Genomic DNA, 15,302 nt, shown 5'->3' with positions numbered 1-15,302 from the left:
CCTTATTACCAGAAGCAGCATTTACTTCACTATTTTCTGTAATAAAGTTTCAAGATGTTTTGTACTGATTTTGTACTGTTTCCTTTATATGAAACCTGATAGAGCCCAGAAAGCTGTAGAACAAAACTGAGGTGTGTCATCACTCATCTTCCATCAGGAAAGGAGTCAAGTGGGAAGCAGCTGGATGCGAGCTTAAAAAAAAAACTCCGATCCCCTTTATTAAATCTTAGAGCTTTATCCTAAAATTTTACACTGACTTAGAACCACTTAAGGATATAATCCTACCAAGAGTTCTTTTAATTATTCACTAAAAGATGTATTTACTTCAGGAAATCCCTCAGAAAAGCAGTGTCCATCTGGCAAATCCATGGTTCAGTTGAAACTCAATTCTTACAGTCCTGACAAAAGGGAATTTCTGGGAACTGGTTGCAGCTTAGGAATCTTTTCAGACTGTTTCATGACTGCAATGAAGTAGCTATTTCTGTACCTTACAGAGCAATATGTAATATTGTGCATGGCTTAAAATGGCTACTCTCACAGAATACATGAACATTTCAGATATCAGATTCTACAAATGCAAAGTGGTTAGGATCGTGTTGTGGTAATGTTTTACTTTGTTAGTGAAATATCAAAGTTTATGATCAAATTTATTTTTTGTCTTTTCACAGATCTTATGTAAATGTAGCAGTTCTAAGAATAAACAGAAATTATATGAATTGTTTATGTTGAATGAGGCAGATCATTTTGATACTAAATGATCTTGGGTTACGGTTCAAAAGAAAAGAAATTAATGTAAATCAGGTATTATCATGCTGAATTTCTGTCAGTGGCAAACTAATAATCAAAACTTTTCTTTTTAATCTTTACTTGTCTTAGCTAGTTGTAGCTTTAGTCTCATTATTTTTTTTAATCAACTGAGCAGAGGATTAATTACTTGAACAAAGTTTTTAACTGCTGGGGTTATATAGGAAATTTTGAAATATGCTTATGTCACAAAAGTTCAGTGTTGTTCAGGTAAGCTGACATACATATTTCTTCTTCATATTTGACATCTGTGTACCATATATATGAGTTGAATAATTATGATGCTGTGTAACCATTATAATGAGAATGATAAGGTAAACAGATAAGGTAACTATGGAATTAGATGGGTCAATAATGTTTAAGAATTGAATGTCACACTAAGGGACATTTTTTTTCTCTTGGTTGTACTAGTCACTCCCCTACCTGAAAATGTGATCTATGGTGTCATTCTAATGATGGTTCAAAAATTGTATATTATGATAAACAATTTACTAAAAAATACTAAAAAATTACATCCGTTGACTTTTTCTTCTAAATAGTACTTTTTTTTTTCTTTTAGAGACTAGAATAGGTGAGATTGCTACAGTGCTGCAAATTAGAACTGTTAGACAAAAAATCAAAAAGAAAACTAGATAGTCCCTTGCATTTCTCAAGAAATTGTCTGTCTAATATAGCGTTGTGCTTTTCTGAAAGTGACTGTACTGCAATTCAATTAGTTTATCTTCTTTAGGAAAAGAAGTTTTGTGACTCAGTCAGTTTCTTCTCTTTTAAATGAAAATCACTGACCATGTCTTTAAAAATATTTTGTGTGCTGATACACTGTTAAAAGAATTAGTCTGATGCCAATGTCAGCATGGGGTATCATTTAAACAAATAGTTAAACAGTCAGCAGAAAGGGATTAATCACTACAACTGCATAAACTCTTTGGTTTGTGACTTCTGCAAGAAATATAAATATCATTTTTCTGAGTAGCTATCTTCAGTTAAGAGGCTCAACTTCATCCAAAATCTGAGAATCTTTTTCTAAATCTTCAGTAAACTAATTTGCCGGTGCATTTGCAGAATGAATTTGCACACAGAGGTATGACAGTAAGGCTAGTAAAACTGAACTAAGTAAGAATGAAACTGGTGCTCAGCCTGTGTGTGTGAGATATTATGGAACATCGGCTCTGGATTGTATAGAAGTAATACCTATTTTACTAAAATCATCAGCAACAAAGAGCTCAGGAGTCACCAGATCTGGTTTACATATGAACACAGACTGTTTTATTGGAAACTTATAGGAACATTGCACACACTCAAATAATATTGTGGGTTTTCATGGGTATAGTTCACAATGACAAAAATCTAAGTAAAAATAATAAATTTAAATAAATATCTCCATGGTAGGCTCAAAATATAAATTTTAAGCAGTTTAGTTCCTCTTCATCACCAGTAATACCATTTTGCCCAGGCCACTTGAATGTCAAAAGACAAAAATGCACTATAAATGTGAGGAAAGATACACATCCTAGAAAAAAGTTTACATTTCATGGAAAAATGATGTGTCTTCTACCAAGGGATGTTTATTATTATTAAGGACTTTTGCACTGTGACACATCTCTTTCCCCTTTCTTTAATTTTGTAGAAGAGGGGACAATTTAAGATTTGTTCTGAACTCTAGTTCTGCAGTAGAAATAAGTTACAATAGTAATATTGACACAAATCATGTCCCAAACCCTTTTAGTTCTCAGCATCTTTAAGGTGGAAAGAATGAGCTGCCAGGGAGCTGTTTTAAAAGAAAAATAAGATTCTATCCAAATGTTTCTGTGTTTTTGAGGTAGACCGTACTTAATAATTAGGAAAATATGTTTCCTTGTATGGCTACATTATATTATGTTACACTGTATATTTCTTACATTTTGTGAGGGTTGTATGATACCTATCAGCAGTTCTAAGTGCTCTATACAATTAATCTGTCCTTAATGTGAGTATACTCTATATTATAAATGTATAACAGTCAAATGTGCAACTCTTCAAAGCAATGTTTCATATTTCATTAGTCCTTAAATCGTTTGGAAAAATGAGTGGGCCTCATGAAATGTTATAAAATAATTTAATTGCTCTTAGACTGGGGAAACTAAATTGAAGTGCACCTTAGAAAATGTCCAACTGCATCTCTTTCCAAGAGCACCAGCACATCTGCTGATTAAGTCTTCAGGATGTGTGTAGCTGGGAAAGTCAGATTCTCTTCCAAGAGGCACGTCCCAGCAGATGCTGCAGTTTGTGGATGGTTTGTGGAGCCGTGGCACCTGGTTTGGCAGGTTCCCAGTTTGCCCCCTGCTGAATCAGCATTGCTGTGCTGAAGGCAAGAACTGGCACATGTGCTTTCAGCTCAGCCCTTCCCTCTCGGGGAGTGGGGCTCTGCACCGCCTTGCTGTGCTGCAGCCTGCTTGCAGAGGGGCTCTAGTGCTCACACAGCTTCCTGCAGCAGCAGAACCCACCAGCACTTCAGCTGTGCTAAAAAGTGCTGCTTAAATGGGGTGCCTTAAAAAGGAGTGTGGAGTATTCTCTTCACAGAACAGGAAAGATTACTCCCTGCTCAGCACAGGGAGAGACAAAGAGTTATTTAGGGACAAAACCATTGAGGAGGAGGCTTTTTTTGCAGAAATGGCCATATGCTTCCAACTCCCACAACATTCGACAATAGAATATTTTGACAGCAGAGTGGCTGCTGCTGTAAATCTCCTAATTATGGAGCAAAAGTGCCACCAGCTTATGATGCATAGCATGTTACTGGCATAAGCTCATGCAGCAGTTCAGAAGAGTGGAATTTTTTCTGATGGATTAACCTTTACACCACAAGGTTCTATGCCAGATTCAGTATTAGATGTATTCTAGGCTCCCTTTGAACCTACAGGCAATGTAAAAAACTCCAGGGAAAAAAAAAGGAAAAAAACCCCACAAAACATAAAGCTGGCTATACTTTGTATCATCTGCTCTAGTTGATTTGACAGCTGTGCTATCATTTGTACCTACCTCAGTCTGACAAAATTATTGTTTTAGTAACCTTGAGGAGCCAGTGCTGAGCTCTGGCAGGGATGCTCACATGTCCTCGATGGTTTGTGAACCACCAGCTTTATCCACTGAGTTAAGAGGCTTGTTCATACTTGAGATAACTGCTGAGTTAGGCCTCCTGTGGGTGCAAAAGGCACTCATGTTCCCAGGCACACATTTTTAACTCCATCATTCTTCTTCTGGCCACCTGCTGTGGTAAATTATGCCATTATCACTGCAAGGGGAATCCACACTGATAAATCTGATACAGATTCACTAAAAATGCCTTTTATGTTTCATTGTGGGTCCTATTTAAACCTCATCTGTTGGAAAAGTGCAAATACTAAATAATTCTTCCTACACACGTTCATGTAAAAGGGCATCCTTATAAGAACTACCACCCCTACTCGAGTGTTGCCAGACCTTCTGTGGTAATAGGAGTTTATTTTGGAACTATGTCTCTGTAGTGGTATGAGAACATGATTGTACACAAGAATTGTAAAAAACTAAACCAGTATTGTTTCCCATATTTAAGTGACGGATCATAATCTGAACATCAGTAGAGAGCAGAATAATTGTGGGGAATTTTTGTTGTAATTGTGGTGAAGGGTGAGGGCTGAAATGTGTGTAAATTGTCTACCTTTGTTGGTGTAGTGATACTGTTATTTGGATTAAGGTGTGGAGAATTTTTTATTTAAGTGACATTTGGAAGATTGCAGATTGTGTGATGAATGTGCATTTTGATGATTATGATAATTTAATGCAAACAATAAAAGAAAATATCTCACATTCTCAGCATTGTGTAATTAGAAGTCCAATCCTGTAAGATGTTCAGACACCTCATTCTTAGTGATTTCAGCTCTATGAAGATGCCTGAATACTTTTAAAAATGTGGACTTACTTCAAGAGGATCAAAATGAATGGTTGTAAAGGCTAGATTGCTGCACTTTTCAATAATCTGTTCTGCTACAGTTTGTGATTAATCTGTTTTGTATTATTACTCTTTATGTTGCTTACATTTTCTCCTTTCCTGAGTTAGCTGCTGCACTAGTGTCTCTTTCTCTGCTAATCATTGTTTTTGGGTAGGTACATAAAATTTCCTTTTGCTTTGCAGTGTGCAAAGCAGTACAGCTTAAGGGCTGTACAGTTACCACTCTGTGTACTTGGTTACTGCTTCATTTTGAGAGAGGTTGAGTGCACCTATCACCCATGCAGCTGCTGGGGGAGGGAATGATCATCATGGCAGTTAAGGGCTGATCTATTCCCTCCTCAGCAAGAGGGGAATTTAGAGCAGTCAGAGCTATCAGAGGTTCTCCTCAAATCTGCCTTCTGAAGGGGAATCTCTGGTAGTGCAAGAGTGGCCAAACTGGCAGTGGTATAAACCCAGTTTGAAATTTCAGCTGCCATGTAGGGCAAAAGCTGGGATTGGAGGGAGTCTTAAGCAAAAGTTTAGGAAATACAGAACATTCTGTCACTGGTACTGCTCCTTCCAAAGGCTGAGAAAAATCTGCAATAAACCTCTGGCTAGAAATGTAAAGCTGGACTTTAACTTCAAAAGTTTGATCATGTACCACCTTGTAAATACCAGATATGCTGTTTTTCCTCTGTGCAGGTATCTAAGCCAGACTGCATTAGAAGAGATGATGTTAGCAGCCAACCCTCAAAACAGGGAGAAATTAACCATACTAAAGCAAGCTCTAGGTGCTCTGGGATTCAATAGCCTGGTAAGTTACATGACCATATGTTATTTTTGGCTAAAATAACCATATTAGTTGAAATCAGGTCATAAGTAACTCACAGATAACCTTTTGTGGCTAGAAGAAGCTCCTTTCTGTCTTTTTTTTTTTTTTTTTCCTGTTAGTTAAGACATTGAAACAAATACAGCACTAGTTCACTCCAGGGAAATTACTGTAATCACTTTTAATTAGACACAGAACCAACAATGTAAATCTTTTTCGTTTTTAAAGATTCACAAAACAGCTTCAAGGTACAATACTCTGAACAATTAAATTACATAGATAAAAAGAAGCAATCAAATCCCATATGACACCTCATAAAACCCATGGAAATTTTTTCCTCTTCCTTATTATCTCCCATCCTTATTAATTTCATGAAACACACATATGCTAACAGCACCTGAAAAGAAGTAAAGACCTATTTAGGAAACAAAATTAGAGCCAGGTAACTTGAAAGAGCTGACTTAATTCCCCAAAAGCAACAAGAAGATAGGCCTGCTGTTTGTCTTTAATTCTATGAAACTAAAGACGATAATTTGGAAAATTAATCAAGAAGAGGTTTTAGAGGAGAGAGGTGTGACAGAAATCAGAAGAAATAGAGGGATGAATATAAGAATTCATGTAAACTGTGCATCCCTTCAGGATACTGCAGTGCTTAACAAACTCCCCATTTTTCTTACAAATGTGGATGCTACCTTGCACACTGTAGCTGGAGCACTTCTGCAACAGTAGTTTTAGAAGGAGGTAAGAACTTACTCCTGTACAATATCATTAGAAAGAAGAGGACCAAAAGTTAATGTAACTCTAAGTTAAAACTTCTTAAAAAATGACAGACGGGCAGCAGTTGTAATAAAAAAGGATCAGCAAAAATTTTGTGAATCTGCTGAAGCTGTTCTTTAGGTGGGAAATTTAGACTTCTGTGGTTGTAGTGGTACACCATGGAGCTGTTTGGCATTCCTTAGTTAAGGGAGTAAAAATTGTCACCTTTCAATGTAAGGAAGAGTAGGGTTTATTTTCATGAATGTTCATGAGGCCATGTACAAAATTGAACACACATGGCTATATATGACAATATTATTCCTTACTTTAAGTGGATCTGTACTAGCAAATTTCAATAACAAAAGGTACAGACACTTCTGGATTAAGCCCAGTGTTCAGTTTGTTGGATCTCTCTTGCTCTTTCATGAATGTTTCTGTTCTGTTGAGGAAGGGGTTCTGTGGAAAGCAAGAGCACAGGGAATATTTCTCTGTCTGCTCTGAGAGGTTCTGATCCCCAGAGAAACACTGACTTTGACCCTCATTCATGGAGAAAGGTTCCAAAACTTCAAGATAGACTAGAGTCCACAAAAGTGTGAAATAGATTATAGAGAGTAGTGTAGTGTGTCACTTGGGTGAGAAATTTAGGTTTTGGGATTTTTAGTATGTTGTAGGTGGGAACAAGATGGAGGATATAGGGTGTCGTCCTGAGCTGCTTCTTCTTCCTTCTTCTTCATGGTTTGGGTGATGTTCTGTAACTGGACAGAAAAGTCCACATTGTGGGCTTCAAGGGATCAGTCATTGGGTTAGAAGGGAAAATAACCTTGATGTCAGTTCTTAATTGGATAGTTTAGTCTTAAAAGACCTTGTAACAAGAGACTACTAGCCATTTTTGCTGTGCTCTTCCAGCACACAGAGTCTGGTATAGACAGCGTGCAAAACTCTAGATAAGATAAACAAGAAGCTGAAGGCTGAAAAAGTCCTGTGCTTCTCCTTTTCCTGTCACCAAACCACTCCAGGAGGGTTTCCCTTGACAGGGGAACCCCCAGGGAGGGGCCCAGTGTGTGGCCCAGAAATCCAGAAATCGATAAGGTTCAGCCCATAACCAAATAAATGAATGCTAAATGAATCATGATTTATAAGCCTGCAGTAGCTTTCTGAGAATGCTTCATACACAGTATTCTTTTGAGTCCTATAATTTATTTCTCTCAAAATTCTGGAAAAGAAGTTACCTCTCAGAAAAGTGTCAACATCTTAAAACCTGGTCTGTATTTAGGCAGTATTAGAATAATATTTAGGGGACAAGAAATCTGTGAAACTCTCAAGTACTGCAGGCTGATCTCCTGTGCTGAATGTTAGAGGGCAATATGTAGATAAAACACATTCCTAAAATTTCTACCCATTACTTCTGAGGTACAGGGAGACATCTGTATGTATCATTCTTTGACTACCTAGCCAAATTTAATGATAGAGTAGATAATTTTTTTTTAAGAACTACATAAAAATTCCTTAGCAGTCATTAATGCTATCTTCCAAAGAATATTAGTGTTTATTAAAACCAGCTACTGATTTAAAGGTGGGGAAGCATGCATCTTACACAATGATAAAGTGTTTGATAATCTGGAATGTGAAATATACCCGAGACCTTACCAAAATCACCACAATCAGAAGCTGTCCCAGCCCATTGTTGTTCAGTGCTGCGCACGAACCCCCAAGCCAGTTCTGAAAGAGTTAACCTACAAACAAGGAGTGTGCACTGCCAGTGTGCCACTTCATCTTGCCTGAGATACATCCCAAGAAGCAGAGTATAGCACCCTAGTTTGAATGCTATATTAGCATGACTGCTTCTATTTTAAGAGTTATCTTGTTCAGACTTTCTCTGTATATATTGGATATTTTGAATCTTCAGCTTTGGTACCATGTAATACTAAAATACACTGTTGCACTATTGACACCTCTCTCATACAGTAAGAGACTGACATTCTTGTCTTAAAGTGTATTTTAGAAAGCAAACTTGCTTAAACAGGACTGGAGGTGCTGTAATATATCCCAGAAAGACTTTAAGCTTTTCTAATGTCCTTTGATGACTAGCATATTTATCAGGGAAAGAAGAAATGAAGAAGAAAACGTGAAAAAAAAAAAAAAAGAGGATGTATTAACAAAGTATTTCATTAGTAGAGTATGTATAATCTTAGTCTTCAAATTCTGATAAGTGAAATTTCTCACTGTTACTTCTGCAGTTTCAGCAGAATCAGGCTCTAAATATTATTTTAAAAAAATATTTCAAGAACTATCAATTAATTTTGTTGTACATAATACCATGTAATGTTATAGTGGATATCAGGTTTCCTGTTTTAAGAAGCACCATTGTTATATAACTGACCTTAAAATAAAAAACTTCCAAAAACACACAATGCTTTCCATATTTTAGGATTTAAGGTTCATATTCCACAGAGCATATTTTTCCTTGAATTTAAAAATATTTTAAATATAATTAACCAACCAAAACAACTGAAGACAGTTAGTTCTCTTCTTGCTGTGATAAAAATGAGGTCAGAAGAAATCTACCCTTAAAGATAACTGCTTCCCAGTCTGAGACATCGCAGAAGAGTGTGCAATCTCAGAGGGAAAGTGTGAGGGTAAGGAAAGTTGTTTTTGTTTCTTTTGGACCTTAATTACAGCTTTTAATACCAGGAACCTATAGAGCTGGACACTGTGAATTCAGTTGGCTGAGGCAAAAAAACCCTTGCTGTTCCCAGATACAGAAATTGTCTCAATGAAAATTCTCTATGGACAAGATATGTTTTATTTCTTGCAGAAACAGTGCATCCATGAAAGATATTTCAGTATTTTTATAACATTGGGAAAAACTTTCTTAAACCAGTGGTTAATGTGACATCAAAACAAGGAAATAAAAAGTAATTTTGTTGGTTCATGTCCTAGCTAGGTTCCAGTTTGTTTTCAAATTTCCTGTTAATAATTCAAATGTGAATGCTTTTCAACTTATCAAATGCTAATGATCCAAACTAACAGAATTTATATTTATATAAAGCATTGCCTTTCACTGGTGTGTCCAACAGATTTTTTCTTTATCTTTAATTCTGAAAAAAAAATGTGCAGGAGGTGGAGAACCTGTTTGTGATTCTGTCAGCAATTCTGCATCTTGGAGACATTCGCTTCACGGCCCTGACAGATGCTGAGACAGCGTTCGTGTCAGACCTGCAGCTCCTGGAGCAAGGTCAGTGGGACACGACCCCGGAGCGTCGCCCGCTGCTCCCGCTGCAGGGAAATTGCGCTGTTCCACCGACAGATGGAAACACAGCTCCAGGGAGACAAAAAGAAATGGCTTCTGAAAATTCATAAGTTACTGTGGGAAGACAGTATCCAATTGACTTGGGTGTTTTATAAATTACAGATTTTTATGGGATGAAATAAAATGCCAGTATTGCAAATTAGCTAATTAAATGTCATATTTAATGCTATCGTTTGCCAAAAGAAATTGTACGGTGCACTTTGTGCAGTCTTGTTTTGAAATGCTTTTGCGCTGCTTGTCAACAGCTGAACAATTTGCCTTGAATTGAATTCCTTACATTCAAAATCAATGTCTGAAAAGGGACTCTTGTTTCTGTGCTTTGAAGTTTGCCCTCTTGGTCACTAACAAATCTCCTTCAAGTGGCTTATGGATACAGAATGTCAATGAGTAGCATACCTTCACTCTAATACCACAGAAAGTCTGCCAAACCCTGGGGAATGTCTGGAGTAGTCTTTGAAGGGGAAAGAAAGTTGTAATGTAATATAGAGTTACATTAATACTTCACAAAATAGTGATTATAGTAATCCTATTTTATGTGTCCATTGATTTTGATTACTCCTGTGACAGCACCCTTTTCTTTAATGTTTGAATTCTTTCACTGTTCAAAAAGAAATCTGCAGAAGCAAACCTGTTGTAAAAAAATGAAATATGCAGTATGCCATAAATCAGTCTTTCTTTACATTTTCTTTTCCTTTCAGTGGCAGGGATGCTGCAGGTTTCACCAGATGAGCTTGCTTCAGCCTTAACAACTGATGTTCAGTATTTTAAAGGTAATCTTTTCCAAGCTTACATTCTCATAGATCAGGCCTGGTGGCATTTTGAGCCTCCTGATTTAAAATTTAAAAGCTGTCAATTTTTTTGTTTCTTACTTCTTGTATGGTCCTGTAAATATTTCCTCTGAGGAATATGTAGGCTTATCTGCCATGCAGTAAATCAGACTGGGCCACTAAATTAGAAATGCCTTTGTAATATGGAACAAAGCAGTTTCACACTGTGATGCTGATGGGCTCCTAACTTGATTAATGTTACAAAAGTGTGATATCTAACAGATTAGATATCAATAGAAAATATTAGTAAGAACTGTAATCAACAGGAGTGTCTTAGGGAAAAAAATCTGAAAAAAATATTTTCAGTAAAATATTAGTTCTGTGTAGTACTCATACACATTTCTTTTGAACAAAGTATAAAGGCATGTATTTCCAAACTTAAAATCTTTAAAGTGTTGACAGTCTTCTCATCTTGCACTGGAGGCTTCAGAAAAAAAAGCTAACACCATGTAAATGTTTGGCAAAGGAGAAGCAACTGTAGCTAAATTTACTGTGACTAAAATTACTTAAGGCAAAGTTTACAGCACACTTTCATCTCCATCTTCTGCTCTTTCTCTTAGGAGACACGATTGTTCGGAGGCACACTATAGAGATTGCAGAATTTTACCGGGATCTCTTGGCAAAATCTCTCTATGGTCGTTTATTTAGCTTTTTAGTCAACACAATCAACTGCTACCTTCAAAATCAAGATGAGAGTGGCAGGTAGGAGAGTCATTGGAAACTATTAGGTGTTCCATTGTCTGTTCAAACTCAGAACCCTAAAAGAAACATGATTCCTTTAAATGGTGGAATTTAATGCACCCTGATAAAGTTTTAAAGAACTTTAAATTAGCATGACAGTAATGCTTGAATCTTTAAAGCGTTGGCTATTCCTTCTAACTGCTTCTACTGTAACATATTTGTTTATTTGTTTGCTTATGTAGGGGGCCATGGTACTTCATGTGGTAATCTAGATTGGTGGTTACAATTAATGGCCTTTTAGGATTTGACAATACAGAATAAGCTAAGTCTTTCAACATGAAAAATGTTGCTTGGTGTTTTTTTAATGCAGAACATACTTGTTCTTTCTTCCCAAGTCAAGCGACCTTAGCACAGGGTATTAAAACCAGAATATTGTTCAAAGGTCTTCAAATGAATGTTTAAACTTAACTGATTGAAATGTTCTAAGAATGTTCCCTAGGTTGACATCTTCTAAATTTGATGCTGTTGCTATCCAGCATGGCTTCTTGGAAAAATGAATGCTAATTAATGTGCATCAGTGGAGCAGTCAAGAAACAAATTAAAGGAACAAAAAACCTGAAATCTCGGTGGAATCAAAACAACAAACTAAGACAGTAGACCTAATTAGATGATCATATGTATGTGACTTAATCAAAGTTCAGCAGCTCAAATGCTCAGCTGAGTTTTCTTATGAACATAAAATACAAGTGGCTTGGAATTATTGGTAAATGGTAATCCACTAATGGCTGATGTGGAACTTTCTTAAGTACGTTTTCTTTATATCATCTCTCAATGGCTGCATAGGACAAGGTACCCTCTTTTAGAGTTTGACGATTTCACAATCTTATTTTTATTCCTATTCATAGACCAATTAGTGGCAAATCTCTTCTCTTCTATAAGTGTAGCTAAGAGAAAAAGGTACCATGCATGAGTAACTCACCTTTCTGCACCTTAAATCTATCTGTCATTATATACACACCACCAGAAGTATCTCGCTGCTGACAACAAACAGAAGTAACATGGAATGATTTTTCTTATCTCTTTGTGACACTAAGTTAGGGCAATTTTCCAGTTCATGGCCTAATTTGACATACTCTCTATATAGCAAGGAAGGGCAGTAGCATGAGGCCACAATTCTTCCTCATTCATTCCTGGGATTTATGGAACAGAGGCTTAGATCACTGCATGTCTGTGACGGACAACAATCCAGCTCAGGCATTTCTAATTACAGCGAGCTTTTTTGTAGTGATTGTTGAGAAAGAAATTTAGAATTGATATATTTAAAATATTAAAATTATTTGAAATTACTTTTCAGTGTGTAATTTTACAATTTGATATTTTACATTCTTTCAGAGTAGGGTGTTGTGTACTTCTGTTGTTAATATAAACCTATATTTTTAGATATCATAGGATCTTCAGATAATGAAAGTCAAAGTTGTTTGTACATTGTCTACCTTGAAGTCTCCTTTTAGTGCAATCCCTAGGTAGAAGAGGTGACATCTATCTTATGAAAATATTTCTCAGTGAAACTATTTCTACCTATGAGGTAACTTGAAGACTGTGTGAGGTTCTAAGTCCAGCTAAAACCAGCTTGATATATCAGAAATGAGGAATTTGCAATGGTCTCCTCTGGCCACACATTAGATCTATGCTTGAAAAGGGAGAGTTCTTCAATTAGGCTGGGTATAGAAAGCTAACCAGCTCAGGATTAATTGGCAGTACTGACAAGGTATGCTAGTTTTATCAGGCCAAAACCAGCTTCATTCCCTTTCCAAACTTGAAGCTAAGTAGCTTATTTTAAGTGGAAATAAGGTTTATCATCCTTTGCTGATATTTCAACCTCAGTTAAAGTACCTCACATGCAGCTTTTTTTTCTTTTTTTGTTTTAGTCCAGCCTAATCATATTGTTTAAACTGGAGGAGTAAATCAAGGCATAGAATAGTTCTAGATGCAAGTTGGACTACTGCAATGAATTTGTGATTATTGGGTCAGATTTACTTCAAATACATCTGAGCAGCTATCAATTAGCAGCAATATATCTCCAGTTTGGTGCAGCTGAAAGATGCACCGCAACATTTACCTATGTGACTACATAAGTCTGATAGATTCCAGGCCACACTATTCCTCCGTTGGAAACTGACAAAATTGCTACTTATCAGATGGGATGAAGCCTTCATCAGAAACCTGGAATAAAGTTTCTAACTCAGTTCTCCTGTTCTGTTGTGAGGCAGCTTAGCTGTACTTCCATCACACCAGTGAGAATTCATGAAGCAATAAAATTAGATTTCTTGGCTTAGTAACTCCAAAAGAAGCATTTCTTATTGGCATTTTTGAGGAAGCTGGTTATCCATGTTTAACTTTTATGGTTGAAATACTTGATTTTGGTCTCAAATGTTGATTTATATTTACTAAGGAAAAGCTTGTTACAGGTTTTAGGCAAAATAAAAGGAATTATTATCATTAGGTCTAAGCAAAGGGTAGATGATTCTGTGAAAAACTTCAAAGACCGAGCTCTAAAGGTATGAAGTACAGCAAATAAAAAGTGTTGCCAGAATCCAGCAAATTAATTACTTTGAAATACTACTCAATAGGTATAAAACAAGAATTTTAATGTTTCTGTTAAGTAAGATAATGTACCTTTATAAACATTGTTCTCTTTCACAAAAACTTATAATTTTGTCAAGTTTTAACTAAATTAAAATCCTACATTTTAGGATTTTAGTTTAGACTGGTTGCGAGATCTGAAATTTGTTTACTTTATTCATTCTGATAATATTTTTTAAAAATCTATTGTGGAGAAATTATTTTGCCATAATTGGCCCCTAGACTGGGATTAGAAGAAAGCTAATAACATTTCTCACAGGTGCTTATAATTATTTTTTTAATTATTGATATTTATCTTCACTCATCTATATAAGGATTTCCCATTCTACTGATGTTATTATTATCAAGATAGTCTCAGTGAATTTCTTCTTAAGACTCCTAACTCTTCAAAGTTTACTCAGACAAGTATGCTGATTTTCAGTTTTGTAGATTCATGGTTGCCTTAATGTGGCATTTCAATGTAATTGATTGCATGTTGGCGAAGTTGGATCTGGTGATCCAAATGAGTAATTAAATTATTTAAGGTAATATTTTAACAGTTCCTGACTCATTCTGCAAGAGGGCTTTTTCTTTATGGAGATTTAAGAATGTGTGTGGATTCTTGTGATGTATTGATTTCCATTTCTCATGGAAAACAAGCTGATTAGGTATATATCCCTGAGAAAATCTTGATACTGTGTTTCTTGCCTGCTAGTAAGTTTAAGGCATGTTTTTTTATCAGCTAGTTAGAAAAGCTTGTCTCTATTTGTAGATAAGACCAGTTAAACGCTGATAAATATTTTGTAGATAAAGTCTGGCTGAACAGCAGGTCCCAGAGGGCCTGAGTTTAGCTGGAGACCTCTCACTTGCAATCACCCTCAGGGTCCATTACTGGGCCAGTATTGTTTAACATATTCATACCTGACCTGGATGATGGGATAGATGTCTCCTCGGCAGGTTCACTGAGGGCACAAAGCTGTGAGGAGTGGCTGATACCCCAGGGTGCTGTGCAGCCCTTCAGAAGGACCTCAGCAGGGTGCAGAGATGGGCAGGGGAGAACTGCTTGGAATTCAGCAAAGGCAGGGTCCTGCACCTGGGGAAGAGCAGCCCTCTGTGCCAGGACAGGCTGGGGGCTGACCTGCTGGAAAGCAGCTCTGGGCAGCAGAACCTGAGGGTACTGGTGGACAACAAGCTGTCCGTGAGCCAGCAGTGTGTCCTTGTGGCCAGGTGGGCTGATGGCGTCCTGGGGTGCATCAGGAAGAGCAGTGCCAGCAGCTCGAGGGGGGTGATCCTGTCCCTCTGCTCAGCCCTGCTGAGGCCACATTGGGAATGCTGTATCCAACTCTGGATTCCTCAGCAGAAGAAAGACGTGGAGCTCCTTAAACAAGTTCAATGGAAGGCTGCAGAGGTGATTCAGAGACTGGAGCATCTCTCTTATGAGGAAAAAGCTGAGAGAGTTGGGCCTGTTAGTCTTGGGAAAAGACAATTGAGAGGGGAACCTCATCTCAGTCTATAAAATCTAAAGGA

General features: G+C 36.9%; 1 protein-coding gene across 1 annotated transcript in view; it reads left to right on the top strand.

The window, feature by feature from the left end:
- Nucleotides 1–15,302, top strand: part of MYO16 (myosin XVI) — a 277,468-nt gene that overhangs the window by 154,143 nt on the left and 108,023 nt on the right. Inside the window, exons 17-20 of the mRNA XM_058825534.1 lie at nt 5,453–5,564; nt 9,453–9,570; nt 10,344–10,415; nt 11,033–11,174. Of these exons, the coding sequence (XP_058681517.1) occupies nt 5,453–5,564; nt 9,453–9,570; nt 10,344–10,415; nt 11,033–11,174 (444 nt within the window). The remainder of the gene's footprint in view (nt 1–5,452; nt 5,565–9,452; nt 9,571–10,343; nt 10,416–11,032; nt 11,175–15,302) is intronic.

This window comes from Ammospiza caudacuta, chromosome 2 (genome assembly GCF_027887145.1).
Source record: "Ammospiza caudacuta isolate bAmmCau1 chromosome 2, bAmmCau1.pri, whole genome shotgun sequence".
Lineage (NCBI taxonomy): Eukaryota > Metazoa > Chordata > Aves > Passeriformes > Passerellidae > Ammospiza > Ammospiza caudacuta.
This window is presented reverse-complemented; position numbering and strand designations above follow the sequence as displayed.